This window comes from Carcharhinus amblyrhynchos, chromosome 7 (assembly GCF_965287045.1).
Source record: "Carcharhinus amblyrhynchos chromosome 7, sCarAmb.v2.hapA, whole genome shotgun sequence".
In the NCBI taxonomy this organism is placed as follows: domain Eukaryota; kingdom Metazoa; phylum Chordata; class Chondrichthyes; order Carcharhiniformes; family Carcharhinidae; genus Carcharhinus; species Carcharhinus amblyrhynchos.
In genome coordinates, this window is record NC_137330.1 from 61,342,778 (window position 1) to 61,361,994 (window position 19,217).

At 40.0% G+C, this 19,217-nt stretch overlaps 1 protein-coding gene across 1 annotated transcript in view; it reads right to left on the reverse strand.

The window, feature by feature from the left end:
• Positions 1 to 19,217, reverse strand: part of LOC145344995 (ectonucleotide pyrophosphatase/phosphodiesterase family member 3) — a 101,645-nt gene that overhangs the window by 36,452 nt on the left and 45,976 nt on the right. Inside the window, exons 10-15 of the mRNA XM_080192434.1 lie at positions 16,762 to 16,827; positions 15,407 to 15,479; positions 14,082 to 14,190; positions 13,187 to 13,318; positions 10,303 to 10,334; positions 5,747 to 5,877 (exon numbers count right to left, since the gene is read on the reverse strand). Coding sequence (XP_080048560.1) covers positions 5,747 to 5,877; positions 10,303 to 10,334; positions 13,187 to 13,318; positions 14,082 to 14,190; positions 15,407 to 15,479; positions 16,762 to 16,827 — 543 coding nt within the window. The remainder of the gene's footprint in view (positions 1 to 5,746; positions 5,878 to 10,302; positions 10,335 to 13,186; positions 13,319 to 14,081; positions 14,191 to 15,406; positions 15,480 to 16,761; positions 16,828 to 19,217) is intronic.

The following is a 19,217-nucleotide window of genomic DNA, read 5'->3' on the forward strand; positions in this document are numbered from 1 at the left end:
ATGTACCGCTCTGTGATGTGACACAGAACATGGCATTTGAAATGCCATGTATCATATGGTTTGGGAAAGCAGAGATTTCCAGTGTAGAATGTTCCATCCCAAATGTTCACAAGTCACTGGCCTTGTGACGGATCATGATGTGGCGATGCCAGCGTTGGACTGGGGTAAACACAGTAAGAAGTCTCACAACACCAGGTTAAAGTCCAAAAGGTTTATTTGGTAGCAAAAACCACTAGCTTTTGGAGTGCTGGTTGCCCCTTCGTCAGGTGAGCGCTGGTTGCCCCTTTGTCGCCTGATGGGCAGAGGCAGCATAGTGGCACAGTAATTAGCACTGCCAGAAACCCAGATTCGATTCTGGCCTTATGTCACTGTCTGTGTGGAGTTTGCACATTCTCCCTGTGTCAGTGTGGGATTGCTTTGGGTGCTCCAATTTCCTCCCACGTCCAAAAATATGCAAGTTAGTTGGATTGGCCATGCCAAATTGCCCTTTAATGTTCCAACATATGTAGGTTAGGAGGATTAGGGAGGTAAATGTGTGGGGTTATGGAGATAGGGCAGAACTTGTCTCTGGGTAAGATGCTCTGTTGTAGAGTCAGTGCTCACTCAATGGGCCCAATGCACTGTGGGGATTCTATGATAATAAATGAGAAATCCCAGCTTAAGTTGGAATTTGGAGTAAATGGGTCATAGCATATTTCATAACCTTCAGAGTTATGGTGGAATTCCCCCAGAAAAGCTGAGGAACTTCAGCTCCTAAGTACTGATCATGGAAATGAATGTTCTATCTCAGTGGCAATGTTACAGCCCAATATTTCAATCTTCTTTTCAATGTCAGCTTTATTTGTCAATATTCAATGAATACATGGTTAATAGGTGTTGGGACCTGACATGCAGATGAAGCACTGAGGCAATAGTTTCAGCAACTTGTTGTATAGCAGTTCAGCCCAAAGTGCAATTTTGTGTAGCGTCTGATAATAATTTAAAATTGTATAATTCACAAAAGATTTGGGACTCCAAAATGCCCTAACATAAAAAAAACTAATATTAGTTAACTGGAAAATATATCTCTCCAGCTGTTCTTATTGCCGTAAGTAATAAGTACCAATATTTAATGAAACAATGTATTTCATTCATTTTGATCTTGTAACTTGCCGAGCATAGATCGTCTATCCCAGATTATCTATTTTTAATGCTGATCGTATATTATGCTGACAATGCCTGTCATATGCCCCACAAAAATGGCAAAAGTTTCAAAACTAGATGCTTTAAGGCAAAATGCAACATTTTATGAAGCTCTCTAGTTAAGAGTCATAGAGATTTACAGCAAAATGGTCCTTAGCCCAACTTGTCCAGGCCACCCTGTTTTTACCATTAAGCTTGTCCCAGTTGCCCATGTTTGGCCCATATCCCTCTATACCCATCTTTCCCACGTAAGTTTCTAAATGCTTTTCAAAAGACCAAAATTGTACCCACCATTACGACTACCTCTGGCAGCTCATTCCAGAAACTCACCACCCTCTGTGTAAAAAAAAATTGCCCCCGGACCCTTTTGCATCTAGCCCCTTTCACCTTAGTGCCCTCTAGTTTTAGACTCCTCTACCTTTGGGAAAATATGTTGACTTTGGACCTTATCTATGCCCCTCATTATCTTATAAACCTCTATAAGATCACCCCTAAGCCTCCTAAGTTCCAATTCATCCAGCCTCTCCTTACAACTCAAACCATCAAGTCCCAGTAGCATCTTAGTAAAGTTTTTCTGCACTCTTTCTAGTTTAATAATATCCTATCTATAATGGCGTGACCAGAATTGTACACAGTATTCCAAGTGTGGTCTTATTAATATCTTATACAACTTCAACAAGACATTCTAACTCCTGTATTCAAAGTTCTGACCAATGAAACCAAGCATTTGAAGAATGCCTTCTTCACCACCCTGTCCTCCTGTGACTCCACTTTCAAGGAGCTATGAACCTGTACCTCTAGATATCTTTGTTCTATAATTCTCCACAGTACCTTACCATGAGCTAAGTCCTGCCCTGATTCGAAATACCAAAATGCATCATCTTGCATGTATCTAAATTAAACTCCATCTGCCATTCATTAGTCTACTGGCCAATTGATCACAATCCTGTTGCATCCCAGATAACCTTCTTCACTATCCACAATACCACCAGTCTTGGTGTCATCTGCAAACTTAACTCTCCAAGCCTGCAAAATTCTCATCAAAATCATTAATATAAATGACAAGTAACAGTGGACCAGCACCAATCCATGAGGTACACTACTGGTCACAGGCCTCCGGTTTGAAAAAAAAACCCTCTGGAATGATCCTAGGTCTCCTGTCATCAAGCCAATTTTGTATCCAATTGGCTACCTCACCCTGAATACCATGAGATTTAACCTTATGCAACAACCTACCATGTGGTACCTTCTCTGTGGAAAATCATGTCTCACAAATTTAATTGAATTTTTTGAGGGGGTAACCAAGAAGGTAGATGAGGGCAGTGCAGTTGATGTTGATTACATGGACTTTAGCAAGGCCTTTGACAAGGTACCGCATGGTATTTTTCTTTGCAATGCCAGAAAAGGTCCAGATTTTCACTTGATTCCAGAATGCATTTTGTTAGATTGAACCAGGACTTACTCAGTTAATGGTAGGGCACTGGGGAGAGTTACAGAACAAAGAGATGTATGGGTTCATGTTCAAAGCTCTTTGAAAGTGGAGTCACAGGTGGACAGAGTGGTGAAGAAGGCATTCAGCACGCTTGGTTTCATCGGTCAGAACGTTGAATACAGGAGTTGGGATGCCTTGTTGAAGTTGTACAAGACATTAGTAAGGCCACATTTGGAATAGTGTGTGCAATTCTGGTCATCCTATAATAGAAAGGATATTATTAAACTAGTAGGAGTGCAGAAAAGATTTACTAGGATGCTACCGGGACTTGATGGATTGAGTTATAAGGAGAGGCTGAATTGGCTGGGACTTTTTTCTCTGGAGCACAGGAGGCTGAGGGGTAACCTTTTAGAGGTCTATAAAATAAAGAGGGGCATAGACAAGATACATAATCAACATCTTTTCCCAAAGGTAGGGGAGTCTAAAACTAGAGGGCATCAGTTTTAGGTGAGAGGGGAGAAATACAAAAGTGTCCAGAGGGGCAATTTTTTCACACAGAGGGTGGTGGGCGTCTGGAACAAGCTGCCAGAGGTAGTAGTAGAGGCGGGTACAATTTTATCTTTTAAAAAGCATTTAGATAGTTACATGGGTACAATTGGTATAGAGGGATATGGGCCAAATGCAGGCAATTGGGATTAGCTTTGGGGTTTTAAAGAAAAAGGACGGCATGGACAAGTTGGGCCGAAGGTCCTGCTTCCATGCTGTAAATCTTTATGACTCTATTGTCAAAGGTTTTGCTAAAGTCCATGTTGACATCATCGACTGCATTGCCCTCATCTATCTCCTTAGTTACCCCTTCAAAAAACTCAAACAAATTCATGAGACATGATTTTCCACTCAGAAAGCCATGCTGACTGTCCCTAATTACTGCTTGCCTCACTAAATGCCTGTAGATCCTATCTCTCATAATATTTTCTGACAACTTATCCGCTAAAGACATTGGGCTCACCAGCCTGTAGTTCCCAGGCTTTTCCCTACAGCCCTTCTTAAACAAAGGCATAATATTTGCCACCCTCCAATCTTCAGGCACCTTGCCCGTGGCTGTGGATGATTCAAATACCTCTGCTTGGGGATCTGCAATTTCCTTCCTAGCCTCCCACAACATCCTGGGATATTTTTTATGTGCCCTTCTTGCTCTCCTGATTTCTCTCTTAACTCTACTCCTACATGACCTGTACTCTGCAAGGGATGCATTTGATCCTAGCTGCCTATGCATGTTTGATTTGATTTGATTTATTATTGTCACATGTATTGACATACAGTGAAAAGTATTGTTTGTTGTGCACTATACAGACAAAACATACTGTTCATAGAGAAGGAAACAAGAGAATGCAGAATGCAGTGTTACAGTATAGCTAAGGTGTAGCGAAAGATCAACTTAATGCAAGGTAAGCCCATTCAAAATTCTGGCTGCAGCAGAAAAGAAACTGTTCTTGAGTCAGTTGGTATGTGATCTCAGACTTTTGTATCTTTTTCCCGAAGGAAGAAGGTGGAAGAGAGAATGTCCGGGATGTGTGGATCCTTAATTATGCTAGCTGCTTTGCCGAGGTAGCGAAAAGTGTGGACAGAGTCAGTTGGTGGGAGGCTGGTTTGCGTGATGGATTGGGCCACATTCACAACCTTTTGTAGTGCCATGCGATCTTGGGCAGAGCAGGAGCCATACCAAGCTGTGATATAACCAGAAAGAATGGTTCCTATGGTGCATCTGTAAAAGTTGGTGAGAGTCTTGGCCGACATGCCAAATTTCTTTAGTCTTCTGAGAAAATAGAGGCATTGGTGGGCTTCCAAACTATAGTGTCGGCATGGGGGGACCAGGACAGGTTGTTGGTGATCTGGACACTAAAAACCTGAAGCTCTCAACCCTTTCTACTTCGGCACCATTGATGTAGACAGGGACATGCTCTCCTTTATGCTTTCTGAAGTCAATGACAATCTCCTTTGCTTTGTGTGCATACTTGTGCCTATTTGGTTAATTTTGAGGCAATAATGATTTATTCTTAAGAATTATTAATTAGAAGTGTTAATTGTCACAAATGTATCAAAGTTTCACAGGCTGAAAAACAAAGGTCTTCTTATAAGAGCCTTCAGAGACAGACACCAAGGCAATGCTCATAAATCAGACATACGTAACTAGAAAATGGGAGCAATCCACAGAAATGGAAACAAGCTGTACTATGATTGGATATTATAATGAAGTAAGTGTAAAATAATTGTGATTGGTTTATACTAATTACTTGTGATCAATTTTGAAAGCTAAAATTGCCTTTCTATCTTGGAATACGCCATTCTGGCTAGCTACAGGAATGTGAACTGCAGCTTTCCAGCATCCTTGCTATCCCTTGCATTAAAACACCTTTTAAGAAAGCTCTGTTATTTGTCTGGTTACCCAAAAGGTAAAGTTATGATCAATTAAAAGGCTCATATCAAAACCCACAACTCTGAAAAAGTGAGAAAGTCACTCATCCTGGTCTGAAGATTCTGGGACATTCCTTGGTCACTGTGTACTTTCGTGGATTTATAAACATGGTAACAGAATCATCAAGAGAAATTGACAAACATGAATGTGTCTTATTAGTTCCATGTTTGCCTAAAGTCTACACTATGTTATTTAATATATTATAAATTAATGTTAGCAGGCATGGAATGTGGAGATCAAAAGCTAAATTAGTCCATTAGAAGGTAGGGGCAGTGTTACATGAAGTATTCTGTCACAGCACTGGAATGTAAAGATTAATTAATCGTTAAGACAGAATCTGTATGAGTAGATTGTGGAAACAGGAGGGGAAATTGTAAAATACTTTGTTTGCATATTATGGCCAGAATTCTCTGGTCTCGCACGCCCTGCTACTGCTGCCAGTGAGAATGGAGAAATTGGTGCTCAGCCAATTCACTGTAGTAGGACTGGAGAACCCCAGCTGCAGGTGAAGTCAAAGAATTCCAGCCTATATGATTGAACAGTGGAGATCAGATAGAGGTGGAGATTTGCAGATAGTTCAGAGTGATAATGTAAAAGCAACAAAGGGACCACATTAGAAGTCAGAAACATGCTTTTTAAACAACGAATTAACCTACCGAGCAGCCAGCCACTGTTTGTCCAAGTACAGATGGACCTCTTTGTCTATTCTAATGTTATTGGCATAGTGGAAGCGCTTAGGCAAATTATAGGACATATATGGTATGAAATGTTGGTGAGGAAATCTGCACTAAAATAGAAAAAAATACAAAATATAAGAAAGACAACAAATATTAATTTTCCTTCAAAATGTTTAACTCACAAAAGTAAAACCTGTTTTATATGCAGCTATGAAAGACAAATTGTCTCAGAGAGCTTTCAACTTTTAGAATTATTCTGATACATGTAGTCCCGAGTTATAATTATGTAGCAAGTTGCTGATATTGTGTCTTTTCATATCTTGAATTTTTAACATTCTGCATTCCAAGTGAAGAAATCTAATACATTGCCAGGATATTTTTTGCTGTTGCAATAGCAAATGTAAACAATTTTTCTTTGCAATGCCAGAAAAGGTCCAGATTTTCACTTGATTCCAGAATCTACTCAGAATTTTGGTGGAGTTGGGCCCCTCCTGTCAGTAAGAGTGTTTCATCATCTCTCAGAAAAAGTGTAACCATGGGGGTAACCTAGTCCTGAATCATTAGCCAAAAAAGAGCCATTTGACATTCTATTAAACTACATTTCTCATAAACCTGTCACCCACTGTCACTCATAATATCAATCCCAAAAGCTTTTAGCCACTTCAAACTTCATAATCGTGTATAAATGAGTACACAGGCAGCAAAAATCTCTTCAAAACATCAGGTCATTACAAGGTAATTGAGATGTCAAACAAAGCTTTCTCTCCCCTCTTCAAATTGCAATGTTAATGTAAGCCTACTTATGACGCTAATAAATAACTTTAAAATGCATTTAAAAACTTGATGAAAGCTAAGTGGATTAGCCATTCTCAGAATTCAGCCAGGCATTCATAATGAGGTCATCTGACAATTGTATCAACAAAATCAGGCTGAACAGATGGCATCATTATGAATGCCTAGCCGATCTTCAAGAACGCCTAATCCATTCAAATCTCAGCAAGCAATGTTTATACAGTTGCAGAGGGGAGGGAATGACTTGATTGGTCAACGTCTGAATAAACTAGGCTTGTACTCGTTAGAGTTTAGAAGAATGAGGGGAGATCTCATTGAGACGTATAAGATGATGAATGGGATGGATAGGATAGAGGTGGAGAGACTCTTCCCGCTCAAAAAAGACAGTAGGACTAGGGGGCACAGCCTCAAGATAAAGGGGAGGCGGTTTAGAACGGAGTTGAGGAGGAACTTCTTCACTCAAAGGGTGGTGAATCTCTGGAATTCTCTGCCCGTTGAAGTGGTGGAGGCTGCCTCGCTAAATATTTTTAAGAAGCGGGTTGATGGGTTCTTGATAAGAGAGGGGATTAAGGGTTATGGGGAGAGGGCGGGAAAGTGGAACTGAGCCACGACAGATCAGCCATGATCTTATTGAATGGCGGGGCAGGCTCGAAGGGCTAGATGGCCTACTCCTGCTCCTATTTCTTATGTTCTTATGTTCTTATGTCTCTATTACCTTGTAATAATGGGTCAGATTCTTCAACCTCACCTGCAGTTGGGACTCTCCAATCCCACTACAGTGAACAGAGATTTGACCAAGCACCAAATTCTCTGTTCATGCTGACAATGGCAGTAGGTCATGAATGGCTGGAAAATTCCAGCCAACATATGACTTTTGGAAGAGTTTTCTATGAGGGGTCATGGATGGGATATCAGGGTTCATAGAATCATAAAGGTTTACAGCATGGAAGCAGGCCCTTCGGCCCAACTTGTCCATGCCACCTTTTTTTTAAAACCCCTAAGCTAATCCCAATTGCCTGCATTTGCCCCATATCCCTCTATACCCATCGTACCCATGTAACTATCTAAATGCTTTTTAAAAGACAAATTCATACCCGCCTCTACTATTACCTCCGTTCCAGACACTCACCACCCTCTGTGTGAAAATAATTGTCCCTCTGGACACTTTTGTATCTCTCCCCTCTGACCTTAAACCTATGCTCTCTAGTTTTAGACTAGAAAATATATTGACTATCTAGCTGATCTGTGCCTCTCATTATTTTATAGACCTCTATAAGATCACCCCTCAGCCTCCTATGCTCCAGAGAAAAAAGTCCCAGCCTATCCAGCCTCTCCTTATAACGCAATCCATCAAGACCCGGGTAGCATCCTAGTAAATCTTTTCTGCACTCTTTCTAGCTTAATAATATCCTTTCTATAGTAGAGTGATCAGAATTGTACACAGTATTCCAAGTGTGGCCTTACCAATGTCTTGTACAGCTTCAACAAGACTTTCCAACGCCTGTATTCAATGTTCTGACCGATGAAACCAAGCATGCTGAATACCTTCTTCACCACTCTGTCCACCTGGGACTCCACTTTCAAAGAGCTATGAACATGTACCCCTAGTTCTCTTTGTTTTGTAACTCTCCATTAACTGAGTCAGTTCTGCCCTGATTTAATCTACCAAAATGACTCACCCCACATTTGTCTAAATTAAACTCCATCTGCCATTCGTCAGCCCACTGGCCTAATTCGTCATGATCCTGTTGCAATTGGAGATAACTTTCTTCACTGTCCACTATGCCACCAATCTTAATGTTAAGAGAGGGAATGAGGGTCATGTGGGTTGGATGTGAAGGTGAGGTTGTGAAGTTTGAGGGCATGAAGTCCCGACATTCATCATTACAACTCGGCTGATGTCCTAGTAAATGATGCAGGAATTGTAGCCCACCAGCCTTGCCATCCTCCAACCTCCATTGCTGCCTTAGGCCTGCCTCCAAAGGCAGAACACCTGATTCCATCCCTTCCTCACCTTTCCCAGAATGAAAATATGTGGGACAGGGGCCCTGTTTAATGGAGCAAGTTTGAGGAGTCCTCTTTTCTGACTCTTGATGCCCGTCTCCTGCAAAATATCCAGCCTAGTGTAATCAGTTGAGTATTACCCCAGCCATATTGTAACATCAAATGTCCAGATTTAATAAGAGATGTTCCCCAAAGTGTTTAAATTGATAAATGGCTGCAAAACATTTCATACCAATAAAACTTTTTTAAAAAGTGAGGAAATTTTGTACTATTAACAAATATTTGATGATCTAATCTTTCACATAGTGGTTAAAAAAAACAATGTTTTTTGACATTTCCAATATAGCACAGAAATAGGCCATTCATCCTATCAAGCTTATGTTGCTGCTATCTTCTTAATTAGAGGAATTTACAATTAATCTCACTTCCAGAAACCTATCCCATATCCTTTTATATTCTGCTTTTGAAAATTCATGTCTAATTCTGCTTGCATAATCATTTGTTAAAACCACGCAGGATGGGATTTTCTGGCCACGCTCACTTCAAGGCCGGAAATTCCCACCCGAAATCAATGGCCCTTTGCCTGGTCTGCCCCCGCCTGCTACAATTCCCATGGCAGGCAGGCGGGTTGGGAAAATTCCACCCTCAGTGTTCTAAGAAAATTACATGAAAACATTTCTTCAGACATAGTTCTTCTGACAATGATTTCCCTTTGCCAATGAGTTGGAAATTATGTTGAGGTGGGAGGGTGCAGGGGAACATGGCATCAGAGCAGAAATGACAGACTGATGGGTTACAAAGCGGGAAAACAATTGGCAGGAAGTCACAGCTGGGGATGCTTGGAGATGGTTCCTGGAACAGTGGGGATGGATTGGAGGGACCAAAGCAGAAAGTGGCAAGTGGGAAAATAGGAACTGCAGTTAAAAGCTTTGTGGTCAGAGAGAAACAGAGTGACAATCAATAGGATGGGGGTTGCGGATAAAAGCTAGATTGAGGGCAACAACTGTGCAAAGGCAAAGAATAAACATGGAAGCTGATGGTGGAAATGTCGTGGTGTTGAGGTTTTGAGCTAAGAATTTCTTTTGAGGGTTCAGGCATAACAATCTCCCTCCTTCTGGCCCAAATGGAGTGTTGTAAAAAGCACTTACCTTCTGGAGCTGACAGCCCCCACCTTTGTATTACTACCAAGCCTTGGGAAATCAGTCCTGCAATGCTAACGTTTAAATTAGGCCTTCACTTGCACTGAGGAAGCCAGATTTAAATTTCTTTATGAAGTGCACAGCCTCTCGAGAATGGATCAGTCACCAATAATACTATCCACAGTCACAAAAAAAGGCAATGGTTGATTTGCCATTTAACAAACTTTAATCCACACAAAAAAACATTTTCTTGCCTATTGCGAAGAAGCTAATATTGAGGCCAATATTTTGCATCTTCTCAAAAGCTTTTATCACTTTTAATCTTTTCAACATTCTCAATTCCAGTGAAAAAAATCCCTAATTCTAGAATAACAAAGGAACATTACAGTGAAGGACTGCATTAAAGTCCAATACGTTTGGATGCCACCAAATGTTGTAACTCTAAATTCTGCACCCTCTCCTTGCCTTGTCTACAAACGATATGCTTTGTCCGTACAGCACGCAAGGAACAATACTTTTCACTGTATACCAATATATGTAACAATAATAAAATCAAATCAAATTTTTTCCAGCAAATGGAAATTATTTTCTATTACTTACGGAAAGGTTTTTAACTACTCCTTCTGAATCAACTGAAAAAGAAACAAAGAATTATAGTCATTCCCTAAAATTCTGGTAGTGAAATCAAATCTTCTCTATATTCCTTTCTTCTGCTCCTTTTCCCTCCAACTGTTGAACTGGAATTAATGGAATCTGTCATAGCAGAAACATGGCAGCCCAGGCCAGGACCACTTAATCATAGGAAAGGCCCATGCTAGCCTTTGTCAGTGAGAGAACCATCCCCGATTAAGTGGCTGAATCCTCTTGTAGAACTCCATAAAACCCTACAGTGCAGAAGGAGACCATTTGGCTTATCAAGTCTGCACTGACCACAATCCCAGCCAGGCCCTATTCCCATGACCCCACTTATTTACCCTGCTAATCCCCCTGACATTGGGATCAATTTTACCATGGCCAATCAATCTAACCCGCAGATCTTTGGATTGTGGGAGGAAACCAGAACACCCGGAGGAAACACACGTAGACACGGGGAGAATGTGCAAACTCCACACAAACAGTGACCCGAGGCTGGAACTGAACCTGGGTCCCTGGTGCTAATCACTGTGCACCATGCCACCCTTTTTCAACTGATCTAATTCTCAATGTTACTGAAAAAGTGATCAGGATCAGGAACCCTAATGGATTCTGCTTTTTCATAACCCTGGTGCAATGAGATTAATTGTGGTCTCTTTAACATTGCTCCCTCCAGGATCACTTCACCTTATCACCAGAGGCTCCCTGGTTTCGTTGATCCACCAAGTATTGCCTGTCCAAAGAAAAACTTTGGAGGAGCTCATTTAAGCTGTTAATAGCCAAACAGACAAATAGTAATTATTTTATTCATTACAGTTCATCAGGTTTCAGCAGTAGCAGATGATGCCATAGAGAGGCAAATGGCCAATGACACATTGATTTCCCAGTTCCAGCTCTTTTAATGTCAGCTTCTTTGCTGTGGAAAGACATCAGTTAGAGACTAGATATTTCACAGAGGAGTGGCACAGTTGTTAGCACTGCTGCCTCACAATGCCACGGACTCGGGTTTGATTCCCAGTTTGGGTTACAGCCTGTGTGGAGTCTGCACATTCTCCCTGTCTCTGCATGGGTTTCCTCCCAGAGTCCAAAAGTCATGCTGGTTAGGTACATTGGCCATGTTAAATTCTCCTTCGGTGTACCCAAACAGGTGCCGGAGTGTGGCAACTAGGGGATTTTCACAATAACTCAATTACAGTGTTAATGTAAACCGACTTGTGACACTGATAAATAAACTTAAAACCTTAAACCTTGAAAACCATCATCTAGGACTGTCTATCATAATGACCATGTAAAAGGAATATTTAAGAAACTTGGCAAAGGTAACCATTCCGTTTGGTTATCAAGTGATACATGACACAGTGATGTAGGAACAAATGAATGTAGTAAAGAATGCCTAAAAATATTGTTGAGCAGAAAATGTGACAAAAAGAGAATAAATGTCAGCCTATAATTTTGCAGATGTTCTTCTCTTGCACCATAAAATAACAGGAGACCCACAGAACCACCACAGAAAACGTCGTTTTCAGCAACTTTCACTCTTTTTGTAAAGTTTCTACTGATTTCCTGAGGGCAATTCTCTGGCACCAAATTACTTTATGGTCAGAGACTATCACGAAAGGGGTCAAAGTGATTTGTTTCAGAAAACCACTTTTGGGATTCTCCCCGTTCACCCCATACTAAATCATGCCCACTGAGGGTGTGAAGTAGACTTATCATATTTAAATCCTGATTTTAAAATGCAGGGTTTCAAGCCAGAGTCACCTGGCGCCCAGGTTTCAGTGACCCTCCAGCGCAACAGGAACCCAGCACGAATCATCACTGGTCTCACCAAATGGAAACCAGACACGATGGACATGCCAGGAGGCTTGGCAGCCATTGATGCCCCAGGTGGTCAGGGACATGGCTGGGCTGTGACCTAGTACTGCCATGGCACCCTGGCAGTGGAAACTTGGTGCCAAATAGGTACTGTCAGAGTACCAGGTAAGCACTGGCAAGGGACGTGGCCTGAAGGGGGTACCTGTAGGGGAGTAGGGCCCAAAGGGAGTGCCTGAAAGGGGCAGGGCCAGAAGTGGTGCATACAGGGTGCAGGGACTGAAGGAAGTCCCTGAATTGGTTGCAACTTTGGATTACTCCATAGCGAGGTACTGCTCACTTGGGGAGGGCCCATATTTCAGCAAAGATGGATGAGTGGTGATTCGGTCATGCTCTTGCCTGTGTTCTGCAAGGGGGGTTGTGACCCAGACAGTTAGCGATGCAGTTGGGGGAGGGGGGTGCGGTGACTCCTCCAGAGTCAAGGGTTGGGAGTGTTCCTCATGTCTGCTGGGGGTTGCTATATCTGTGGAGAGGTTGTGGGTTGTGGAGAATGGATAGAGGGACCTTCAATCTAATTTTGTGATCAGGGCACCCCAGTCTCCAAGCAGCCAGCTGTGCCAGCATCTTACGGTGCTGCACGTCTCTTTGCGGGTGAATTGCGATCTGCATTGCATCGTTCCACCTGGTGGAATTCACACCACTTTTCCAACCAGCGATGACACTTAGTCATTTTTTGGATGAATTTGATATGGGGCAAGACTAGAAGAATCCATATAGAAATTTGGGGCCAAATACTTAAAAAATACTCTTAATAGAACAAATAATGTAGTTAATATATAAGAAGAAATATTAATTAATTTGTAAATTAATGTAGATAACGAAATTAACTACTTGGTGTTAATATTTCCTTTGTATTTGAAATTGTAATTTTAAATGCTCCATTCATCACAATCTGGAGGAATTGGTATCACTATTTACATTGTGCATCAAGCTATAATTTTTAATAGATCGTTTTATATTATACATTAAAGGTACTTGCATGTCAAATAGTCCTTTGGAACATTTTTAGCTCGAATGCGAGCAGCTGGGCCACTATACACGTATATATTATCCACTGTTTCAAAATATCGAGTCATGTATTCAATTTGTTCACAGTAAGTTTGATCCATTCCTGAAAGACAAAGAAATACAGATAAACAATAGTAAGGCAATGTAATGTAATTTTGAAAACACATTAGTCACTTCAAGTTCAATGACATTTGCATCGAGCATAGAAAGTAAAAAAGTGAATCGTCTTTAATTTGAATATTTTCTTTGATACTATTCTTGTTAATATTGGTGTATCCTTTGTATAATTAACACAACTACAGCTCTAAACATATATCATGTTTAATCACCTGATAAATACATTAATGAGATAATGGGGGATATTTTCTGACTCCACTCGTTTGGGCACAGATTGCCTTTAAATACACTTAGTCAATTTCAAGCCGGATTCTCCTCGCTCCTGGGACTCCGACCCTCAGGTGCTGCAGGAACCCGGAGCATATCACTACTGGTCTTCACAAATGAAGACCAGGCAGGATGATCAAACCTGGAGGCTCGGAGGCCCTAGGGTGGTTGGGGACATGGCTGGGCAGTGCCCACCAGACATTGCTACCAGCACCCTGGCAGTGCCAAGTGTAAGCTTATTGTTTTTGTTTTGCTGTGCTGTCCTTGAAGGTACAGTAAAAGAAGCATGGATTGGCTCATGCTATTTGCAGTAGTCACATGCTTCTCAGAATTGGAAACATTCCTGCATGAAATGTAGACAATTTAGGGTATCACCAGTATATTAATTCATTTTCAAACTTGTGTTTCTTTTCCATTAAAACCCCATGCTCTGAGTGTATCTTTTGCTTTGATGACAAACAACATTAAAAGGTTATATATACCATGATCAGCTACGATGATGAGGTTAACACAATTGTGCAAGTTTTTTTGTTTGAGGCCATCCATCAACATTCCTATAACCTTATCAACTGACTGTAATGCTTTAATCACCTGCAAAATACGAAGAGATATCAAGACATGCACACTTAATTATTCATGCAACAGTGTCTGCTTTAAATTCAGCTCATCAAATTGTAGAACACCATCCTACGTCAGAGTTTTAAGACCCAATTATCCAGAAACAAGTGGTACAGTATATGGAGAAAGCTATTCACTTGCTCCATTCGTGGGCTGAAGGAAGCATCTGTTTATTTAAATACATATCTAGAGATTTGCTCATCGGCAGTCCACAACTGTACAATTTCTAATGTTAGTGAGGAGGTAATGCTCTTAGAAAATTATGTGCTCTTCTAAATTTATAGTTTTAAAATATGACTGCCCTATTTCAGATGCTCCCACTACTGATACAAAACTGGAAATTTATCCTATTGTTTAGCAAGTGTGATGCAAAAGCATTTGACAGCACTAATACTAATTGTGCAAATTAATAGGAGTCCTACACATTTTGAGGGTTCACCTGCCAACTGTTTAGAAATCTGTAAAGCAATGGGCAGATATAGGCTGAGATTTACATAAAGTAGAAAAGTTACAAAGTATAAAGGAACTGAGCTGCCTAAGGAAGAAGTCAAAATTGATATTAGGTAATATAACTGAATTCCAAAATAATTGAAATTATTTAGAAGCAATGAACAATGTTAGAGGGATTACAGAGTCAGATGGCACCCCAGGAAATGGGAATCTATACATACAGGTATACAACACAGAAAAGTTAGATAGTTAGGGGATGATGAGAGCTTAGCAATCAAAAAAGGTGAATTGATATCCCAGGAGAAGGAGGGAATTAAAATAGATTACATTCAGTTAACATAAGTTAGAGGATGGGATTAATATGATGCGGACAAGATGCATAGGATAAAATCATAAATAAAATATTTGATGAGATGTAGCATATGGAAAACAACAGTAATGTAGGTAAAGTGTTAGCAGAAAGAACACAATCCATTAGGGTTATCTGAGATTTAGACCCAGTAAGGATGAAATCAAAATATCTGATTTTAAAATAGCAAATATCAAAGGTATAATTAAACAACGTTAATGGGTAATGTTTAATGAAAGATAATAATTGAGGGAAATTGAGGATTTTAAAACAGTAATATGTGTACAAGTTTCATCTAGGAAAAATAAGTCCAATTTTATGAACATTTTCCAAGATAGTTGATTATTACTATTTCAAAGACTTAAATAAAGATAAAAATCCTTAACTTACTCCACCACTAACAGGTCCAAATGAATGTCCAGCACTATCTGGTTCTTCAAAATACAAGGTGTAAAAGTTTGGCCTGATTAGACAAAATCAAACATTTAGTATAGCAAAAGAATGAATTTTAGAAAACATACCTTGTGAATTTAAATGGCCACGTTGGTAAAACTAATTGATCACTGGCGGTATTGAGCACAAGAACAAAAGTTGTATTTATTTATTCCCACAACTGTGCTGAAGCTTGTCTCCTGTTTTCTAATTCTTCCTGCCTCTCTATCTCTGTTGGTGTATCGCTTTCTCATTCTCTGTGTAATGGTTCCCTATTATTGTCATCTGTATCTTTATTTACCTCAGATTATTTCTGTTACTCCTTCCTCTTTCCGTCTCCTTCTTCTTCATATCTCCCATTCTGCCTAGGTTTCTCTCACATATGTCTGTCTTTCATAGTTCTTTCTGTACTCCTTTGATATTTTTCCTAACTTTTTCTCTATGTTTCTTCCCTTCACTCTTTATGTCTCTCCTTTTCTCCTATGGAGATGCTAAGCCAAATGTGGGGCACAAAATGTCAGGTGGCTACAGAAATGAACTGGTTCCTAGGTAACATAGATGTAAATAAGGGGTTAGGACCTGAAGTTTGATTTTGGAAAAGGGTGGGAAGCCTGGGACCTCAGACCAAGAGGATTGGAAAAGCTAGTGTCTGGGTTCAGGTGGCAGTGGAAAAGCTGGGATGTAGCAAGGCTGGGAGGAAAAGCTGAACTAATAGTCACAGTAGCAGGTTCAAGGGTTAGGAAAGAATGTGGAGACCATGAGGCAGGACACAAATACCAACAGCAAGGCATAGAAGCTGAGGAGCACTTTTGGAAGGCAAGCAATGAAACTTACTGACTGGTGAATATGGGTATAGATGCCAAGCGATAAGAGCACAGAACCCAGAAAAAATGGTGAAAAGAGCACAATTGTGAAGAGCCTGGTCTAGGTTCCCAGGCTTCCCACCCTTTTCCAAAATCAAACTTCAGGTCCTAACCCATTATTTACATCTGTGTTATCTAGTAATCAATTAATTTCTGGAGCCATCTGACATTTTGTGCCCCACATTTGGCTCAGTGTCTCCATAGGAGAAAAGGAGAGACATAAAGAGTGAAGGGGAGAAACATAGAGAAAAAGTGAGGAAAAATATCAAAGGAGTACAGAAAGAACTGTGAAAAGACAGACATGTGTGAGAGAAACCTAGAAAGAATGGAAGATATGAAACTGTTCTTAACTGACAGACATGAGATAGACAGACACATTTAAAAAAAATACGCAAACAACCTGATTACTCATGAGAATTAGAAGAGTGACAAATAACCAAAAATGATTACCTCTCTGAATCAGGTAAGCTTAGCCATTTCAGGACAGTGAATACTCTTTCTTCAAATGGAATAGACCTGAAATATATGAATAGTTGCCAGCTAAAGTGAGAGATGGTAAAGAGACTAAAGAAGAATGTTTTGATGCCATGAGTGCTATTGTCAACTAATTTCTTTCAGGCTGTATGAAAAAAGTGACAAACCTCTGTATATTTGCAATCCTGGTTTGGCAATGTAATTCAAATCAAAACACATTGATTATTGCATCATGAAACTATGTTGTTGTTTGCATGTCCTGTCATTTTGTCAAGATTAATTTACAATCATTCTATCTATTTTGATCAAAAACAATTAGATAACCATGATATTAGTTAATTTTTAAAGTAAATTCCAAGGTCCACTATTTCAGTCAAGGCTTCAAGTTGTTTAAGGTAATCAAATCTTTGTTAAAACAACAGGCAAAATAATTTCATGTGCCTGTCACTGACATATCACTACACAATTTTCACTGTAATATCATTTTGTGACTTATTGTTGAATTGACCAGAATTTGCTTTGGGCACTCAGTTTACCAGAACCACTAGAAGTCTTCTAACCATCTCAAAAAAATCAAAGATAAGGTGGCCTTTGGGATAGATCAGGTGCGTTTGGAATTGTTAAAAGCAGACATAAATATATGTAACAAATGCATGAACCCCATTAATATCAAACTCATTGGAACTATCAACACACTTGTCAAAACTTTTGGAAGTATGTGTCAAAGTGACTTGTAAAAGTCCAGCCCTTTAAATCTTTGGAAGAAATGTCAGGAGTGTAAAAGAAATGATAGCTTGCTATTCCATTTTGTTCGTTGACATAAGCCTAATGATTTCCATTACTGGATTAGTGCTATAGGTTTGATTTCAAAACCATCTATTATCACAATAGGGTATCACAATGGGAATACTGAAATTGCATGATCAGCCATGATCATATTGAATGGTGGTGCAGGCGCGAAGGGCTGACTGACTTACCCCTACACATATTTTCTATGTTTCTATGTTTACCTGCCATTTTACAGTTTGACTGACAGTTACACATGATTATGGATTCTTTGAGATGGGATTGTGAATGCCAATGATTATTATAAGCAATTGGAAACTTGAAATAAATGTTTGTTCTTATAAGGAGTTATTTATTGAATTAAAATTGAATTAATGTAAATGTAGTAATTGGGTTTTATGAATAGAGGGGATGATTCTCTGGTCTAGCTGCAAATCGCTTTATGGCTGGAGGGGCCGTTACGTGATTTGCGCCGGAACAAACCCTTTTGCAATTTGTTGCAGAGGACGGATGGCAGGGGAGAGGGAGCACTTGAGGGGGCCAAATCTAGTGAGGGGAGGGGGAATCAATACCTGGTATGAAAAGAGGGTCCTTGAGAGAAGTGCCCCAATCCTCTTCCTACACAAGGCCTGAGAAGAGTGATTTGCCAGGTGTCATCCTTAACCCAAAATGAGGGCAGCAGGAATGCCACCCAGGGAATTTTTCAGGTTTCCCCTGTTCCCTCAATCCTGCCAGCAAAGGACATAAAGCTCTACTCACAGATAGATGCTCACTGAATGAATGTTTTCTTGACTTTGGAGTTTTCTGATTATAAGTGTGGAAATATAGAAAATCTCTGGCACAGAGAGAGGCCATTTAGACCACTGCAAGAAACAAAAGAACTGTACAGCATAATGCTGGTTTATAAATTATAGTACCTATTGTGGATATCCATGTATATTTTAAATATGATGGAAATTTCTGTCTCTACCGTCTGTTCAAACAGTGAGTTCCCACTATTCCCTGAATGAAAAAGATGTCCTCCTTAACTCTCTTCTAGTCCAACAACATTCAGTGCTATTTTTAACTCAATATACCTCAAAATTAATTTGTCCTAAGTAAGTAAAATATATTGAAGAAAATCAGGAAGTCAATTTCATTAAAAGCTGGTTAAATTTCAAAAATATTATTTTTAAAGAGCATTTCATTTTCATAGAACCCCTATGGTGCAGAAGCAGGCCATTTGGCCCATCAAGTCTGCACTGGCTCTCCGACAGAGCATCCCACACAGGCCAACCCCCTGCCCTATCCCATAACCCCACACATTTATCCTGCTAATCTCCCCAACCAACACATCTTGAGACAATAGGGACAATTTAGCATAGCCAATCTACCTAAGCTAAAATTGTAGAGAAATTAGAATTGATCCACAGATTAGTATCCATATATATTTAAACAGAAGTTTAAGGTTTATTAGAGATCTTGAAAAATTCTTAGCAGTGTGAAATTTAGATACGGCCTTTTGATCAAACTACCTTTCCCCACCGACCCCAGATAGTGGATGCATTGATTGTGATATTTCAAAGTTCCTTCGGTTCTGCTAAGGTCCTGGTGGATTGGAAATACATTAATGCGATGCCCTTATTCAAAAAGGGAGAGAGGCAAAA